The sequence below is a fragment of the Centrocercus urophasianus genome, unplaced genomic scaffold (genome assembly GCF_019232065.1).
Source record: "Centrocercus urophasianus isolate 14NV4802_14NV808 unplaced genomic scaffold, USGS_Curo_1.0 seq_12, whole genome shotgun sequence".
Taxonomy (NCBI): Eukaryota; Metazoa; Chordata; class Aves; order Galliformes; family Phasianidae; genus Centrocercus; species Centrocercus urophasianus.
In genome coordinates this window covers 45,772,736-45,792,938 of record NW_024884364.1, presented here as the reverse complement: position 1 = coordinate 45,792,938, position 20,203 = coordinate 45,772,736, and the positions used below count along the sequence as shown (strand labels likewise).

The window sequence follows — 20,203 nt, the reverse complement described above, 5'->3', positions numbered from 1 at the left end:
ACCTAATATGATCCTTATTTTACATTTGGTGTAGGATATATGTGCTCAGGTAATTTACTGCAGGATCACAGAGGGTTTAGACCTGCGTTACCTCCACCACAACACATTGCTTTTGGAATTCTTTTGTAGAATCATAGAATCATTGAAGTTGGAAAAGACCACTAAAATCATCTAGTCCAACTTTCAACCCATCAGCACCATGCCCACTAACACGTCATTCATGTCACCCCATCATAAGCAAGAGTCAGTTTGCCTTTCTTTTAGTAAGGCATTATCCATCTTGCATTCATTGGTGATGATAGGCATGACATAGATTTCTGTCACTGTTTTCCACACCGTTGTTAGCTATTATGATCATGGTTGCAGTCTACTAAATCTATTCTCTGGGAGTTGTTATGGAATTAAAGCCAGAGTGGCTGATGTACTCACCTATGAATCATATAAGTAAGTTTAGGATTCTAAACCTATTTTTAGGTATTTTCTGCATGCTCGGATGACTACTTTGGTATTTGTTTTAATCTCAGATATCATGGTATATATGCTATATAAAACCTGAGGCAAGACTGGTACAGAGAAAGAGCTTCTGAGCTTACAATACTTGGAAATGAAGGATATGAGGAACATGAAGGATTATGGAGCTGTAGTGATTTAAATCCATTTTCACAATAAAATCTTCATTATTTTGAAGAAAATTTGAAGTTTTAAGGTAGAGGATGACATTTTGCTCCAGACCTGGAAGCTAAATGGCACACAGCCCATGTCTTTAGAGAAAACTTGTCTAAGTCCTTGTGTACTGCAGAGCAGCCAAAAACCTCTGGGAAGGAATTCGGCATTGCTCAATATCACAGATATATACACTTTTGTCCCTAGTGAGGTGACAACAGCTCTTAGAGGTGCATGCATTTTAGAAGTCAGCAGTTACAGTAAAGTTATATTCAGCAAGCAACTGCACTTCAGTCAAGATAAGTCTCAGTGGCACTCTTTGAGCTGCACAGCACTGTTAAATAACTATAGTTTTTGTTTTAAAGCTCTCTGCAGAGAGTGCTCAATGAGAGGGGTTCATTATAGCAGTGTTCAATATAATTGGCTTATGTTGTGTATATACTGAATGCTGAAAAACAATGAGACTAAATCTCAGCCCACACAGTGTCACCCTCCAGATGCCTGTGACTCATCCCTCTGAGCTCACAACCCTTGAATGATCTCTGCATGGGCTGGATTTTGTAGGACTACAAACTTGGAAAGAATGGCAGTGCTATGTGATGATACTGACAGTCTTGTTCCTGACACTCATACTCTGTATGACACCTGGATTTTGTATTGTATACACTGTTGAACTGATTTTATGTTCCAAGGGTAAGGATCATATCTTCCCTTGTGTCCCACTCTGGGCAGCTGGGACACCAGCAAAATGCTAAAGACCCTCATAGGAGGCTTTGCCTTCTTTTTGAGCCACACATTTGTGGTACCTGATTCCCACAAACTCATTTCAGGCTGCCAGAACATTAGCATCTGCTGAAAAGCTTATTTTAGCAAAGTGGATGGAAAGTGGAAGGTGGTTTTTTTTTTTTTTTTTCTATTATACATTCATTGCCTCCCTCTCCTTTTAATATTTTCAGTGCATCTTAGTCATATGATCTTGATGCAGAAGGCAGTACTGTAGCACTGATCCATGGCATTGCACCTGCGTTATACTGGCCAGGAAGATAAAGAGGCTGAAACTATTTTTTTTTCTATCAGCTGCTCCACTAAGCACCTTGTATTCCCAGTAGTCATATAAAAGAGAGGCTGTCCTCCGAAATGTAGGGCCACTCCATTTAGCCAGAAAGAGTTGCAAAACAGATCAGTTCACATTTTTAAAACATGTAAAGAATTTAGAAAATGTTTTTATAGTTTGATGAGAGAATCATGTGGAATTTTAGGGAGTTGATTTGAACAAATTCACAAATTATTTTTCTTCGTTATATTCCAAGAACAATTAAATACCTAGGAAGAAATTCCTCAAGTCTTTCAGAGTATCATTTTTTTGGTCTTCATTTATTTTCACAGCATATTAAATTTTGCAGTAATTTAGGAAACTGCTTCTCTGTTTCAACTCTTGACCCAGATTTGGTAGTTAAATGTTATTATGGATGAAAGCTGTATCTACCAGAGAGCAGCACTGTTTGGTTGGACACCATGAAACAGGAAATACAAGCTGTTGCACTGGTCTCTTTCTGCAGCTGTTCTGGAGGTGATCACTGGACCTCCATATGACAACAAGTAGATGAGGGGATGAGCTGCCACATCCAACAGCCCTCTCCTGCCTGAAGACAGCACATTTACTTGCAATACCATCTCTTGTGCCACATTACTCGAGTTACCAAAATTGAATCTTTGTTCTGTGGCAGTAGTGCCAATTCACAGAACACTAACCTCCTTAGATGCCCATTACTCTACATGCCATCTTAGGTTATATTAAAAGTTATGGTAACCATACCCCTCATATAAATCATCAGAAATAATATACAACACTTGTATTGTTCAGCTTTTCTGAGCAAAAGCCCTGTGCTTTCTAGTCTTCTTTGTCAAGTGCTTTGTCACTGTGCTCTTTGCCCTGTGGGATAGAAGATTCTTTCCCTTCTCATTTGGCAGGTTCAAGTTGGGTATCAGGAAAAACTTCTTTATGGAAAAAGTGGTGAGGCACTGGAACAGAGAGGTAATGGAGTCACTGTCCCTGGAGATGTTCAAGAAACATTTAGATGTTGTACTAAGGGACATAATTTAGTCAGGAAATATTGGTGGTTGTTGGACAGCTGGACTAGATGATCTAGGATGTCTTTTCCAATCTTGATGATTCTATGAAATGCAAAGCAAACTTAAAAGAAACATAATTAACACAGGCTTTCTCTACACAATAGACTACTTGTGGGAAAGAAATTCCATAATATTCCTGAAAAAAAAAGTATATGTCCATTTCTTAGATTTTTAGCGATACCAAAAAATCTTTTGCCTTGTTACAGTAAATTCAGGCAAGGGTCATCTACAATAATTTCAGAGTATAACCCGTATCAGCTATCCAATAAGGCATTTACACCTAATTACATTGTTGTGTGAAAATCAACAACAGCGTGGCACAGTCTAGTCTAACAGAGTGGTAGAAAATGTTATGTTCCACAGTTCTGCACACATCCTGTGCTTAACTTTGATGACTTCAGTTTTATTTGCAATCTAGTGTTGGTATTTAAGAGGATTTGGACTTTACTATCAGCATTGTCTTTCCATGTGACAGATTAGAAGAGAGGGAGAAGAGAGACTGTTACCATGATTGGTATGTCTGTTTGCTAGGTGAGAACCCCTCTCCTAGCTCACATTCATATTTATTTTCTCAACTCCTATAAAACAGCACTGATGAAGGTGAAGCTTTTCCCTTGGAACTGAATCTTAATCAGTACAAGAACATATTCATAGAACATTATTTATTATACCAATGGCAAAACAAGTCCATGCTCATTTCCCTGATCTTCTAAAAGCAAACAAAAAAGAATCTTCATATGCATTAAAATAACTTTTCCACACTTAAGAAAATACGAGGACTGCTCCAAAAGTAATGTCTTCTGTTTCATTATATTGGCCCACAATGTTGGAGGCAGAAGTTGGTGGTATGGCAGTAGAGGTTGAATCTTCCCGCCAACATCCTGGTACATTTTGTTGCCATATGACAGATGGCAGCAGAGGGGCTCCTCCTTGAAGTAAAAACAGCACCCACTGACATTCATCGACACTTGCTGAATGTTTATAGAGACCGACCAGTGAATGTGAGCACAGTGAGGAGTGGGTGGTGCATTTCAGCTGTGGCGACAGCAACAGTGAGTCACCTCCTCTGGTGCAGACTGTTACAAGCACAGCACTCAGGCTCCTGTTTATCACTGGTGACAATGCTCATGGAGGTGATTGTGTTGAAAAATGGTGTTTTCTATCTGAGAATTTGCTCTATCAAATAGTGTTACTGCACTCTTTTTAGCTGCTATAATTTTCATGGAAATAAATAAGAGACATTACTTTTGGAGTGATCTACGTATATAAGAAATGATTTTAATAATAAGCAATGCTGAACTACTAGCTGAAATAGAGCACAAAAATAAAGAAGTTTTGGATTTGGCTGCTATAATATATAAATGCAGAGGCCTTACAGACTTTGTATAACAAATAGTGCAATTATCACTAGACTTTACTAAACTGTACACTGGGACATAGTGACTTCCCAAATTGTAACTGCATGCTATGTGAATACAGTGAGTTTGACAAATTTGTCTTCCCATGGGCATGATTACAATAATAACAATGGTTTCAGAGGCTAAAATACTGCAGCCTTTTGTGTGAAAAGCAGCCATTCTTGTTACAGTTGAATTCTGCATCCTTGACTTATTATTATCTGCCTACTATTCACACATCTTTTTTCTTCTTGCCCTTTTTCCTGCCTCTAATCCACCACCATATCCCTTCGGTTTGTGGTCTTTTAATTTAATGTGCTGAGATGCTTCTCATCCTTTGGGATGGTTTCCCAACAGCTTCTTAGCTGCGCCCTCCCATCACCCATTCTCATCTTTCACTTTGTCACAGCTTAGGTACAAATCCATACTGAGGATCTAGCTCTGTTTTTACAGTACCTTTATTTTTCTGTTGTGCCTAAAGTACCTGTTTTGCATAACGAATAATAAAACCTCCTAAATAAATAATAAAGCCTAATGCAGGTGTATTGTCATGCAACTAGCACAGCCATTGTCAAAATCCTATTGATCATCTTGCTTAAGGAAAGAATAATTTACATTTTAATGACATAAAGTTAGTTGCATATTCACTTCATCGGACGTTTAAAGCAATGTAGGGATATGAACATTATGCTTGAACATACACTACCTCACTAATTCCTTTAATGCTGTGCATGTCCTTAGCTGCCATAAAAAACACTGGGTGTGAAGTAAATATGAACACAACAGAAGAGCTACTCGAACTGAAGGAAATGCTGCCAGGACAACTGGCATCAACAAATAGCTCTACACTGGTCAGAAGGAAATTTAAACTGGAAGTTACAGTGTTTCCACTCATCTATGCTTTGAATTCCCAAGCAGTATTCCAATAGAAATAGTGGTGGGCATAGACAGGAACAAGATATCATTAAACAGAATCACAGAACACAATATCCTGAGTTGGAAGGGACCCACGCAGGTCATCGAGTCCAAGCCTTGGCTCTACATAGCAACTCTTCAGCTCAAATGCTTCTTGAGCTGCGACAGGCTGGGGCCGTGCCCACCGCGCTGTGGTGCAGCCCCTTTCCCTGACCCCCAGCTGCCCTCCCCTGACGCAGCTCCACGCCGTTCCCTCGGGCCCTGTCGCTGTCACACAGAGCAGAGCTCAGCGCTGCCCCTCCGCTCCCTGTGAGGAGCTGCAGCCGCCGTCAGTCCTCCCCGCAGCTCCTCTGCTGTGCGCTGAGCAAACGCAGGGACCTCAGCCGCTCCTCACACCTTGCCGTGGTCAGTTTCAAAATGGATTAGATGAAACGCCTACATGTGTTCATGGATTATCAGATTTGATGGCCCAAGATGTTACCTTCTGTAGCCCTATATTCTTGCATCTCAAATGCACGGGGCTCAAATACACAAAGAGAAAGCTTTATTTTTCCAAGTTAAAGAAAGTAGGAAATGCTTTTGGAAAATGATTTGTTCTCAAGAACACAGTTGTTCTTGGCTGACAGGATTAAAAATAAAAATAAACATTGGCAGGGGTTACTTCTGAATCCAATAGGATTGCATAGCAAGCGATGTATCTGCACACCTGCTCTCCTTCCAGGTAACAATGATGTCTGTCTTTGACTGCTGGTAACCATTTATCTATTGAATGTACGTTAGAGCAGTTAAATGTTTGACAGAAAAAATGTAGGTTCAGGATCCGTTTCTAATTGAATGGCATAAAAAGTGTGTTTTCCTGTAATATCCTCACAGAGATGGAGGTCTTTTGCCAATTGCATTGCAATATATGACTTGAACAAGGATGTCATCATGCCAGAGGGAAAGAAACAGCACACTAAGCACACACTGCAGGAAAATTAATATAGAAAATAACAGAGGGAAAGGAGAGATTAAACTGCATTTTTAATGGAATTCAGAATTTAGCTGCTACATAAAATCATACTTGAGTTTAATTCCTCAGATTTGCTTGAACATAAATTGGGAAATCATTTGCTGGCAACTCATGTGCTGGCATTGCGTACCTACAGACAATGCTGGCATTACAGTGAGAAGTGGGATGCCCATAGTAAGAATCCACCACTCTGTTCATTTGTTTGCCAGCTCCTGTTTTAAGCAGTGCACGAAGCAAAGTAAAGCACTGGGGGGAGAGACAACATGATCCTAAACACAGAACGTGTTACTCCAGCCTGCATCTCTTCTCACAGTAGTTGCCAATGCTCCACATCTCCTCTAAGCTCAACTTCAGCCCATTCCCATCTGACAGAAATGAAGCTGCAGAACATGACAAACATTAGAGAGGGATTCCAGGACTCCTCAAACATAAGGGAAAAAACAGACAGTTTGACTGTTCCGTTTAACAGGACAAAGCCTGTAGACTGTGAAAATTACCAGAATTGACATTCAAAATGCTGAGTCAGGTCTCTGAAAAAATAATGAGACGAACTACAAAATGAAAAGCCCTTTAAAAGAGGAATGTCACTGGGATTTATTTTTTTTTGCTTTCTGATGTATGAGCAGTGCGTGTGCTCTCCTTTCAGGCACAGATCAAGATCCCCAGGAGAGGGGGATGGGAAGGATATAAAGAGATTTTACATTCTGCTGCCTATTTCAGTGCCACTAGTCTGAATGGCATTTGCTCCTGTGTCATGCAATGCTGTCATGGTTGCTGTGCAACTCCATCTCCCCTGCCAGTTAATGGGGAACTTTGCCTGCCTGTGCTTAGGCAATATTTTTATGTTATTTCAACAGCTGTAAGAATCAAAAGTCTAATCTTCTGAAGGAAAAAAAAAAAAAAAAAAAAAAAAAAAAAAAAAAAAAGAAGATAAGATGTTGTTTCTAACACCAACTCCTGTCCCACCAACTAAGCTGTGGATGGGTGTCACTTGAAAGAATGAAGGGATAAGAATAGAACCCAAGAGTTATTTTTCATATCAAGCCCACTCATGGTGAGGCTTTTGCTGCTTTTCATGTGTAAGGAGCCAGTCATGCCTTTTGTAGGAGGTAGGAAAAACTTGCGCCCTGATATGCATTATTTCCATTTCCAGCAGTAGCTCTGAAATTCCAGAGTCTAATCCCAGTATTTTCTCATTAGGAAAAACGATACAGAGGCAGCTGGTGTACCATAACCTGCTCACAAACACTTGCAGGTTTGTTCATGAAAATGTCATTTCCCTTCTTGTCAGACACCTGGTGCTTGGAGATCCAGATTCTCTTGTGGGATAAAGGCCTTCTTGCTGGGGGAGAGCTATTGCATAGATCAAATGAGGTTCTGGGGGAGTCACAGAACACCAGCTGTTAGCTGCTTGTAAGCATGAAGTGCGTTGGAGTACAGTTTAATGTTTGCTGTGGATCAGGCAATTGTAGCTCAAATGAGATATTTTCTTACATTTCTAAAAAAATGAAAGTAAATATTGGATTATGTAACATGTAAACCCAGTTCCCTAAGGGCCTAACCCAGTACTGGCAGTTCTTTACTTCAGTTTTACGTTTCTGACCATTCACAAGATGTTTATATGCATAACGTTCTAAACTGTTTTTCTAGCATTTGGGGATTATCAGAGAAGTAATACCTGTGGCTGGAGCCACAGATATTCAATATTATGATGATAAGCATTAGTATTCAAAAATTCTGAGATGAAGAAAGAGACTGGAGATGATGTTGAGAATAATCTGCTCACAAATATTGAAGAATTATTGATTTATCTTATTCATTTATTTATTGGTATGAAAAGAGTCCATCTGAGTAATCTTCACTGATGGTGCTACTTTGGCAATTATGTGTCAAAACATGGACTGACCCCATGCCTTAGTACTCCAAAGAAAGCTGGGGGTGGGATGTGGCAGGAACTGGGATAAAAACAGAACAAGGGGAAAGAGAAGGGCAGCAATAAATTAGGATGCAGAGGAAAGAGGCTGGGGTTTTGAAATGGATGAATACAGAAAGGGAGAGATGTGGGGTGGACAGGATGCATTATTCTGGCTTCTATAGTAACATAAGCCACAGCTTTCAGAACTACTGTCCCCCTGCTTGCAGAAGTAGGAAACACAGAACTTTGAACGATGCTGAGAAGGTATCTTTCTGAAGTGATCAGAAATGAATGATGCTGAGCTGGGGTGAGAAGAGAGACAGGCCCACAGCCCAGGTCTGAACAATTTCTCAGGATGTTCTGGTAAAACCCAGGGATGAAAGAGGGGATCTTGAGTGAAATGCTAGGTGAAGAAATACCAGCGGTGCCCTTTGTACCTTGAAGGCATTACAGGAGTCAAGAGATGCTGCTCAGAAAGACAGACCTAAAATATGAAAGAAACCTCACAAAGTAGGTCCCTAGAGTATTTGAATTACAGCCCTGCCTCTGCTACAGTATCGCTCAGTAGTGGTTTCTTTTTCATTATATTTTGTCACAGTGCTGGCTAATTTTTCACTTTCTGCTTTCTGGCTCCGCTTCTGCATTTTGTTCTGTTCAAATCCCAGGGCTCAGTTCTTCCTTGACATTGGGATGGATGAGGGAAAGCCGGGAGTCACTTGGCTTTGCCTGCAGGGTGTCCTGCTGGACCTGGCACTGTGCCTGATGTAAACAGAAGGATCCCCAGCTCGGCAACTCTCTTCTGGTCCCTGTCTGCTCTGTTAAGCCCCAGAGCTCTCCTCCTGAGCTACCTGTGTAACCCAAGCCTGAGTAACAGGGGATGGTTACAAAACATGTTGTTTGTACATCTCAACTGCCTTGATAGCGGGGTGCTGAAAAGTAATTGTTCTATAGCAGTTTCTTCTGATGTATTAATGATTACAGTATTCATCAATGTAATTGCCAGTTAAAATTGCACTTTGTACCAAATCTCCAGGGGCTCCTCTTGAATTTGCCAAGTAAGTGTGAGACATTCATTCTTTTTTTTTTTTTAATATATTTTCTGTCAATGACGTTGTTATAGGCAGTGTGGGTAGCTACAGCTGCCTAACCATTTCTGATCCTCTTTCCCTATTGGAGTAAATGTACAAGTAGTGACATGGCAATGGATTTGGTAAAAAAAATTGCAGAATGATGTTTTTACTACATGAGTCAACTGCTATGAACCCTATACTATGGCCCCACCACCATGGACTTCATTTGAGCTACTTCAGACTCCAGTAGCCAAACATTAGATTGTAATAATCCTGTAGAAAATCAGTAGGTTTACCAGGCAAAAAGTGCTGAATTTAATACTTTTTTTTAATCCCGATAAAAGGGATTACAGAAGAAAAGATGCTAACTATGACTGACTACTATGCTGAGAAGAACAAGTTAAAAGGGCATGATCTCTTGTGCTTGCCTCAACAATCATTGAATAAAAGTTATTTTCCAATTGTGTGGGTAAGCAGAGAATAATTTAGGCTTTCTGAAAGACATCGTTGCTCAGGGAGAGAAAGAAGAGATGTCGACCTTTGTGTGAAACAGCATAATGCTCATTTCCTCAACTCACCTCCAGATGAATAATTGACACATCCATCTAGCCACCAGGGGAAATAGATCACTTCATCCTTGAGAAACTTGGAAGCACTTGATTACTCATGAGTTTCATACTGAACTAATAGATTGGATACCCCTGCCCATGTATATAGTTAAACCCTCAGACTTCTTGAGGGTTCTGGAGAGGAGAAAAGGGATGAAGGGGAGAGGAAACACAGTGACTGTACAGTCCACGACTGATGGTCAGTAAAATCTAAATGGTGTATAGGTTATATCTTCTTCAGAAGATAATGGTATATTTTGCAGCCTTTTAGAAAATCATTTGCATAAAGACATACTTGAAGTGAACTTCAAAAATCTAACCCCTTTTCAGAATATGACTGAAAAGAAGGAAGAGATTTGGTTTGGTATGTCAACATTTCAAATTTAAAAAAAAAAAAGCAGAAGCAGTCTTTTGTCACTACTGGGGATTAGCAATTTAAATAGTTCAATCTTTAATCCAGGAAACTAGTAAAATGAGGCCAATTAACATTTGCAGGACACTTAAAATATTTAAAGTGGTAAAGGGCATGTTTCCAAAGGCATTCATACCTCTACTAAATGTGTTCTTTTCTTTTTTTTTTTTCCCTAGATGGCTTATATTTTTAATGCTTATGCTATGTGCTCTCAAAGGTTGAGTAAGAGTTTATTTACTGTGATGTAGAGAGGACTGCTGGGTGATTTTCTTCATCACAATGCACTTTAGTGCCACTAATAACCAATTTCTGAATTCCTGATATTAACATTCTGCGCACTGAAACCTGTGTCGATAGGACAAGAATGGTACATTCTCTATGTAGCTCGTGGATAAGCAAAAGCACAGAGATGAGTAGTAGGATTTTTTATCAAAATGATTACACTTTGATTGTAGTTACCTAAATATCATCTTCTTATCATATGGATTTGATTGCAGGATGGTAAGACTAAAAAGTACAGTCAGGCCTTCCCATAAAATTCTCATGGTAAAGAAACAGACTGAACTAGATTGAGCATGTACTGAGAAACATGAATGACTTGAGGAGAACAAAATCACTACAGGGGACAGAGTTGAGTGAGATATGTCTCCATATAAATTACATTTGACTTTGTGACAACACAATTTCCAGATTAGCAGCTGGCACATTTGTTCACTGGCATAATTAAAAACGTCTTCTCATTGTACCATATTAATGCTTCAGTGTACTTTCAAGTGAGACAATTTAGCTCTTGTACTTGATGACAAGTGAACACTGAGGTTTTTGTTTCTTTGCTTTCTTTGTGTTGAAGTGTTGAAAGCAATCTGAAATAATACATGTATTCTTTAAATATAACTTAAACCAAACTCAATATTTTTTTCTGTACTTTTTTCGAAGAAGATAGTTATTTGGAAAAATCTTGTTTATTAAAAGCATTTCCTTCTCCCCATGGAAACAAGAAGAAAACAGTGGAGAAGAAGACTTGAAACATAAATTTCAATCAAATGTAAAGTAAAAAAAGTAAACTAAACAAAAAACAATGAGAGAAAGAAAAAAAAAGAAAGAAACAATAAGCGTATTCCTGTCCAAGTAAAATTATGCCTTATCTGGGACAAAACAGCTGAAAAATAAGGAGAAATTTAATCTTTATGATAACGCTCCTTTAGGCTTACTGTGTTGTTCCTGAACTCTCTATCTTTTAATGCAATGTGATTGTGGCTTTTAATGTATTTGTTGTTGTTTTTGTTGTTGTTGCTGTTTTCTTTTAATGGCTAAGAAGTAAGAATGAAGGGTTGGAACTGGCTCTCATACACAAAAAAGCACTCCCTGTTGAAGAAACCCCTTGATTTTTATATTTTCTTCCTTTGCTGTTCCAAAATAAAACCTAAAAATGTATGTCTCAAAATCAGTCATTTTAGTTTTTGCATTATTTAGGTTCACTGTTATTCATTCAGTGGTACATTAGTGGGGAGCATCTCTTGCTATCTTGCCTCTGCCTCTGTTCTGTCCAGCCAGTGCAGCCAGTAAGAGCCTGTTTTGCTTTACACGTTCTATCTTCACAGTCTCTTTTGTCCTTAAAACCTAAGAGGGGATGAGGAGTCCATCTTCTGAGGCTCTAAGATTTGCCCTTGATCCTTCAAAGTATAAATATGGGGCTTTGAATAAAATCTGTATATTTCTAACAAGCGCTTTTTTTTTTCTTTTTTTTTTTTTCTTTTTCTTTTTTTCCCTCCAATTTTAGGCTTACTTTAACCTTATCATGTCCCATGGACTTGAAGAATTTTCCTATGGATGTACAGACATGCACAATGCAGCTAGAGAGCTGTGAGTGTCCGATTGCTTTGCCTAGTAAAAACAAAACAAAACAAGTTTTACCATAATTTTGGCGGTTTGATAGTATTTACATTGCTATATTTGTGTGGTCAGAATCAATATTCCTCTTTTGTAAGGGGTACTCCTGGAGAAAAAGTATTTTAACTAAAGTGTTGTTCCTTACTCCATGCTGTTCCAGCTCCTTTCTTTATTCTCCCACCTATCCAATCAGGGCTGTGTCACTTCCAGGAATAACCACAGCAGTGCCATACCTGAGAAAACGAATCTCAAGAAAGTAAGAACAAGTAGGTCACAGCCAGGGATGTTATGTTTGATCAAGACGAGTCACGGTCTTTTGAAAAAAGATTTCACAGAATCATAGAATGATTGGAAGAGATCTTTGCGTTCATCTGGTACAACCCAGAGCAGGATGCCAGGCCCTTGTCCAGGTGGCTTTTGGAAATCTCCAAGGAGACTTCAGTGTCTCTCTGGGAAGCCTGTGTTAGTGCTCCATCATCTCCAACACAGAAATGCTGCCTGGTGTCTAGGGGGAACCTCATGCATGCCAACATATGCCCACTGCCTCTTGTCCTTTGCACAGACAGTATGTGTCAAACCACCTTGTTTTTTGAATTTTTATTTTGGTTTTGTTTTGTTTTGTGGGGAAGAAATAATGGGTTTATCTACATAAGTATGAGCTGCAAGTCAAGGTTACTACTTGTATTTGAGGCTGCAGCTTGGACACAGATTGTTTAGTTTCCTCTTAGCTGTGTGGTAACTGCAGTTGCAAAGATACTTCAGAAAGTCCAAGCTTCTCTCTACAGCTTCACACCTCTCTGGTACATCACAGGTTTACAAAACCTGCACTATCACCTATTCTAGAAATCCTGGTTTTGTTCTGCCCAACAACTATATAGTCAAAGAATGATAAAAAGTAAGCAAAATGCTGGCTGATACATAGGCAAAGAAAAATGCTAACTCATTTGTAAATAGTATCTTTCATGGGTCATAAATATTATTTTTAGTGGCAAACCAAGACACTATTTCAGAAGTTACTTATTTGTTGCTCTTAACATAGCAGTAATGCAATATTAGTAACAAGCAACTAATTGCAATTGTGCTGTAGTTAATCAGAAGGCTTAAAATTATAGCTAACCTTTACTGGAATAACTGACATATTTGTAGGCCATAGTAATACTTGCCTTCAAGGTTTTCATTACTATGTAATGAATCTGATTTCTTTGTTGTAGTTGGCTACACCATGAATGATCTGATTTTCGAGTGGCTGAGTGATGGACCTGTGCAAGTTGCAGAAGGTTTAACCTTGCCACAGTTTATTTTGAAAGAAGATAAAGAACTTGGTTATTGCACAAAACATTACAACACTGGTAAGCATTATTCTGTTGTTGTTTAGTTTTTTGTTTGTTTTTTTTCTCTGTGAACCGGGAAAAGAGGGGTAAAATTAAAACAACAACAACAACAACATCTATTTTTAAATTAAAATTGGATTCAGCCACAAATATTTTAAATCTGAAAAATATATCCTTTTTATTTTCATTTGCTTGAATGGTTTTTGTTTTTCTCCCCAAATTTCCTTAAACATCATTAAGGATACTCTAATAAACATGCTCTAATATTCTAAAATCTTTAAAATCATTATGGTTTTAGAGTCTTAAAAGTGTAAAAATCTTGTCAGTCCGATTTCCTCAAAATGAAGATTTTAGAACAAACTAAATATCCTCTTAAATATTGATAAATCAGTTTTAAAGTAGTAATTTTTGAGCTTGATTTATTTTTTCATTATATTAAAATGCCAGTGAGGAAAAATATCAACTTTTCACCAACTTTTGTATGAGGTTTAACTTCAGAGATGTAGTATTTGAAATGGCAATGCTTTCACTGCTGATCTGAATAGAGTGCAAACAGAAAATGTTGGAAAGTTGTTTAATAACCTTGTTTTCCTACTTTACTTTCTGAAAAGTTTCAAGTGTGTTTTCTTTCTGTAGCTATACTAGCAGGGAGAGGTCTGTTAAATTTGGACTTATCTGCTTGGAGTATAATTAATAAGGACAGAGAACAGTTTGCTGGATGCTTCCTAGGATTAGATATAATCCCTGTCATCTAAAATCTTTTTTTTTTTTTTCATTATTTCAGCATAAGGGCCAGTCCACTTGCATCAAAGACATTTGTTTCACTCTGTGAAATAAAACAACATGAGATGTTCTTCTCCTGTCCAAAATGAAGTCACATTCCTTTCTCATGAAGAGAAAATTACTTTTGTTATTAATGCAACTTCTCATTTGGGATCCCAAAGTGTCAGCAGAGGATTTTTTTTTTTGGTTCCACAGTCCAAAATACGTGGAAATCAGGAGTGTTATTACTACTTTATTTTTTTTCTCAAATTTTAAAGGGATAATTGGGAGTAAATTCCAATCAACATAATTCAAGTACTTGCAATGTGGCCATTGCAAAGTTCAGCTGTCTCCTGCCACATGATTCAAGCTCTGAATAAATGTATTAATCTGCTTTTCTAGCTGCTGACTCCCAGGTAGCCATTTTGCAGTGTGAAGTAAGAGAGAAAGGAGAGCATGTGCAATTGTTTTCTTATGTACTCATTGAGATTCCCCACGGACGATAAAAATGTCAGTTAGTAGCTCCCACTTTGTGTATTTGAACAAAATATGTGAATAATTAACTAAATCTTGAAGAATGTACCCTGAAAAAGGGAAATGAAGAGCAGGATTCAGACGAAATAAAATTTCACCTCCGTGTGTTTATTGCTGTCTTTTCTGAGGTATGCTCCTTCAGGTTTGGGGTGAAATCAAAATATAGATGAAAGCTACGTTATTCAGCCTTCTCATCCCACCCATGCTGCAAGGAGCTCTGCCCAGGTTATGCCATTGGAATGTGGAGAGTGTTCCACAGCTTGGGCTATTCTAACACCATCACAATCATGGCTGGAACCCCATCTTTTAAAAGACCAGATCCCTTCTGTTTTGGCAGTCCTGATGTATCACTGCACAGGTCTCAGAGTCTTAGTCTGTCTTTGGGATGATGGGTCGGTTCACTGGTATCACAACTTCTGTCTTTCCAGAGTATTCAATTTTTCTCCCCTCCTCAATTTGCCAAATTTCCACTGTATTGTACTTTGTGCCAACTCTCATGCCTGTCTGAACCTGCCACTCAGCTTTGTAAATCGACAGAAAAGTATGTTTATCACAAAAAAAAAAAAAAAAAAAAAAAAAAGAGAGAGAAAAATTTGCCTTTCATCCACAAATCATGAGGAAGGAGCAATGCACGTCAGTGCTTTTGCCCAACTAACACAACAGAGGGTCTTTGAAATAATTAGCATGATGTTTCACAAATGACAGATGTTCTTTTATTTGGGTTAGTCAGCATTGAGTGTGAGCCTTCATAGATCTAAAACCCCAGCCAAGGCACACCAATTTGGAGAGCAGCAAAAAGTGATTGGATTAATGGCCGGTGAGCTGCTGCAACTCAGGACATTGCATTCCCCACAGCATGGCTATCTCTACTTTCTTTAAATTCTGTCTTCCTCCATTCTTGCAAAGTAGGTATTTATTATATGAAGGATCACTTACCTCCCACAAGAGATTCTTGGGTGTTTCCTGGAGTTAGATTTTTGGTGAAACTCAGTCAGCTTTGAATTGATTCCGCTAGAAGGAGTAACCCACAGGCTCAAGTAAATGATGTGATCAGAATGAAAAGGATTTTAATCTACTATAGGACATTAAGACTAATTTTTTACAATTCATTTAATTACATTTGCTTTATCTAATGCAATTAAAAGAGCAAAATTCTGTTGTCTTTTAACATTAAACTTTGTATTTGAGCAAAACAAAATCTTGTTAAATTTTAGGAAGAAAAAACAACATTCTATTTTCTAGAGGTGAAACAACTGTACAAATACTTGTTTTCTCAGATAATGTAAAGAATTGAGTACAGTCTGTTTCAGGGACTCCATGTCCCTCCCACTCTTGAGCTCAACAAGTGGCTGACTCATAGCTTTACGTTCACACGTAGTTTATGTTCAGAAAGCAGGATAAAACTGTGCAAAAAGCATTTATGAAAGTAATTTCATGTTCTAGGAAAGTTTACATGCATTGAAGTCAAGTTTCATTTGGAGCGTCAGATGGGATACTATTTAATCCAGATGTACATTCCTAGCCTGCTGATTGTCATTTTGTCCTGGGTTTCTTTCTGGATCAACATGGATGCTGCTCCAGCAAGAGTCGCATTGGGTATCACTACAGTTTTGACAATGACCACTCAAAGTTCAGGATCGAGAGCTTCCCTTCCAAAAGTAAGGCAATTATTTTGTACCACTGGTTTGTTATCGCCAAGAAAAATTACAGTAATTTTGAAGTTTCTCAACAATCTATGTAAGAATGTCTAATAAGAATAACTGAAAAAGTGCTGTTAATGTGACGCTAAACTGTTGCAATACCATTGCATTTGGATTAGAGTTTTCTGTTGGTTTATGGGATAGCCAGAGGCTATCCCAAAGCTATGGATTTTTAATGATTTACTGCTAGCTTTGTCACTTAGGTATCAGGATATAGAATAGACTTTCTGAAGTATCTAGGTACTTATCTGGATTTTTGAAATCACTTTCCTGAAAACTGAACATTTTATCTGGCTGGGGACTTTGTCTAATCTTTTCTGGACTGCTGGACTCCCAAATATCATGGCATGGTTAGTTATGAATCTCAATCAGATTGATATATAAACATACATACATATACATATAAAATACATATATGTGACATATATACACCTAAAAGATATCTCTGGACAGTATTTCAGAGAAGTCCTGATGTCTTTCTCTGCGTCGCAGTAGAATCAATCCATGTTCTTGTTCAAGTGATGCCTGCACTTCAGTCTACACACAAAAATATCCTCTCACTTGAATTTTGTGGTCTTTTTAATACAGAACAGCTGCTGTAGATGAGAATACAGATTACAGAATATATTATTTGATTAGACAACATAGAAACACTGTTCAGCATGGGCACATTTTAATGCTTCTGTCAATAGCATTCCCAGTGGAATTTATATTGCATGCTCAGGTTTTGTGCAGTTTTCTGGAAGAGAACTCATAGGTAGATCAGTTAACAATGGTCTGTGGAGTCATGAGGTATGATCCTCTTTTCAGCTGCCCAGAATCACAAGGACTGGGATCATAAAACTGTGCTAACTGTAAGGAAAGCACAAATGTTGAATGCTTGTATTGCATACGATCAATTCCAAAAGGCATGTTGTGTTTTTTCTGCTTTACCCTCTGTATCATATTCAGTCTAATTCCAAGTACTGTAGTTTGTTAAAATTGAGCATATATAGACCAGCTTTAAAAACTGCTCAGATTGTGTTACTCTTCTGTTGGTATAGAGAAAGTATCACTTAAAAATCCGGTGTCTACAACAGTTGGTTCAGCTTCACTTGTTCACTTGGAACTATGTATAATTTTCCATGAAAAACTAAAAATATTTTGTATGTTAACACCGAATTTCAAATTTAAACTTTCTTAACATTTGTTCTGTCAATATTACCAAATGAACACTCTGAGAAGAAAGTCAACAAAGATTGAATCTTGGCAAGAGCCATGCAGGATCTGTAGATAGCAAGCTCATAGTCACTGGAGACTGTGTCTAGATGGTACAACTTGATTCCGTTTCTTCCAAATATTATACATTCCAGCTTTCTTCCAAATTAACTGACTTGAGAATTAAAAGTGGTACAATCACTGTAGTGGAGCTTTCCACTCGCATTTCCAACAGAGAAAACATACCCTACTAAGAAGCTCTGCAGTGATAGCATATCCATAAAGATAATTTAGAAAGACTTTATCTTATGCCTTTGATCCAGATGAAACATTTATCCTTGCTGAATTCTGTCTTGTTTGAGTTGAAAAGCATTCTCTGGATAAGTTTCTGGGCTTCTGCTGAGTAGAAGAAATGTGAAGATCCAGAATATGTTGACTGTAGCAGTTTGATTATTGGAGATGTCCTTCTCTATCTTCAAAATTAAATAGATTTATCTCATCTGTCAGAGGTGACGTGTTGGCCCTATCCCATCCTCTCCTAGTTTTCTCTGCTGTTCCTTTGTCAGAAGACATTTACCCCATAAGAGAGCCCAGCACATTTATTTCACTGGGGCTGCACCTCATTATTGCATTTCCACTCTGTGAATTCAACCAAGCTGTGTCTGAAGAATCTTGGGACCGACATGAACCAACACTTCAAAATAAACTTTCTGTACACATTTAAGTAGAACACCCATGTCTGTATACAGGTCCCTGCTGTATACTGTCAGCAGTATCCAATTTCTTACAAAAGGAAGGAGAAAGTTTTTCTTGCTGTTGCTGTTGCAAGAACACAGCAATTTTAAAGCCCTATCTGTAGCTTAGTACAAAAATTGTATTTCTTAATAAAATCTGTCCAGCTAAAATGCATTTAGAAATAAAAATATGAAAATAATTACTTCAAAACAGTGTTGAATCTGAAGTCCCCAAATGGCTCCTTAAAAGCAGTGTTTATCTAAGTTCTGTCTACATACTGCCAAGACGCAGGAAGTTGGGCTGTCAATAAAACATTCATTTTAAAATTGCTCCAAGCATGAATATCTAAGAGAATCAGACATGACAGGATGGTTATTTTTGCAAGAGTACGGAAAAAACAGATGCAACTGCTCTGTGAGAACAGACTATATTTGATTACAAGAGCTGAGTTCTTCCCCATTCTACCTTGTGTCCTATTCTTATTAACACACAATTAACACATATTTATAGAACTTAAACTTACCCTTAATTTACTCACTGGCTCATGCCAACCTGATAAATTAAGGGTATTCTTTCTTCTTTCTTCTCAACTATTTTATTAGAACTTTACCAAAAATAAATAAGCAAATAACTAAAACAAAAGCAAAGCATCAACATCTACCAATTTTATGAGTAATTCCTTTATGTTGAAGAAAAAAAAAAGTGAAGAAGAATTGTGCTCAGAAGAATCCTAGTTAGTTTTTTTGGTCAGTTTCTGAGTTACTATCAAAATAACGCAAGTGGAACATTTTAGAAGTAATTACCCACACATTGTTCTCAACCTCAACATGACATGATGTGATAAAGTTCTACTTCCTTGAAATCGCTTTTTTTTCATATTAAAAACCAATATTCATTTTGATACACAGCTTTTCATAATGTTAGGTCACAGAAACATAGATATTAGGCTTCCAGATATTGAAAATTAAATGTAAGTTCAAGAATGCTGAAAAGAAAAGGAAAGAAACTGAAAGTTAATGAGAGAATGAAAATACAGGGGCGGCTCCGAATGTCACGCCTCCTGTTTTACTGTGTTGACTCATGATGTCAGAGGGAGATACTGGTGGTATGGCAGTAGAGGCTGAACTTTCCCAACAGTATCCCATTACATGTTGCTGCCATGTGAGAGATGCAGCAATCTTCCAAAATGGCATCTGACATGGAAGCAAAGGTGTGTCATTAAATTCTTGAAAAAATGGCACCCACTGACATTCATTGACACTTGCTGAACATTTCTGGAGACCAACCACTGAATGTGAGCACAGTGATGGATGGGCATTTCAGTGGTGGTGACAGTGGCAGTGGGTCATCTCCACTGGTACAGATTGTTACAAGTGTGGCATGCCTGTTCACTGGTGAAAATGCATAGCTCTTGATGGTGACTATGTTGAAAAACAGTGTTTTATATCTGAGAATTTTCTCTGTCAAGCAGTGTTATGGTACTCTTTTTAGCTGTTGTACTTTCCGTGGAAATAAATAGTACGCATTACTATCAGAGAAACTCATGTAACTCCAGCTGGTATTTGTGTTTGCACACACTGAAGAGAAAAATCTAGATAGCTTCTTTCAAATGAAATGTGATTATATTTCTTTGATAAATTTTCATAGTCCTTCTGTGCAGTTATTATCTTCATAGCGTTTATAATTCTGCCTACAAATACAGGGTCAAATTCTGATAACAACAAACTAGTGAAAAAATCACTATGTTGTTTTGTTGGTTTTTTTCATTTATTTTTCTACAGAGTTGATTTCTTTCTTAAAAAAGAAATAAAAGAAAGAAATAAATCATGCAAGAGTTTAGAGCCCCAGCAAACTACTAATGTAGGAGGCAAGAGCTGCAGTGCATGTTTCAGAAAACATAAATGTTCTTTTCTACTTTTTATCATAAGG

The 20,203-nt window shown here is 37.9% G+C and overlaps 1 protein-coding gene across 2 annotated transcripts in view; it reads left to right on the top strand.

Annotated features, from left to right (window-relative positions):
- Positions 1 to 20,203, top strand: part of GLRA2 (glycine receptor alpha 2) — a 126,732-nt gene that overhangs the window by 29,660 nt on the left and 76,869 nt on the right. For both annotated transcript variants that reach the window (XM_042810437.1, XM_042810435.1), the window contains exons 5-7: positions 11,906 to 11,988; positions 13,227 to 13,364; positions 16,086 to 16,300. In XM_042810437.1, coding sequence (XP_042666371.1) covers positions 11,906 to 11,988; positions 13,227 to 13,364; positions 16,086 to 16,300 — 436 coding nt within the window. The remainder of the gene's footprint in view (positions 1 to 11,905; positions 11,989 to 13,226; positions 13,365 to 16,085; positions 16,301 to 20,203) is intronic.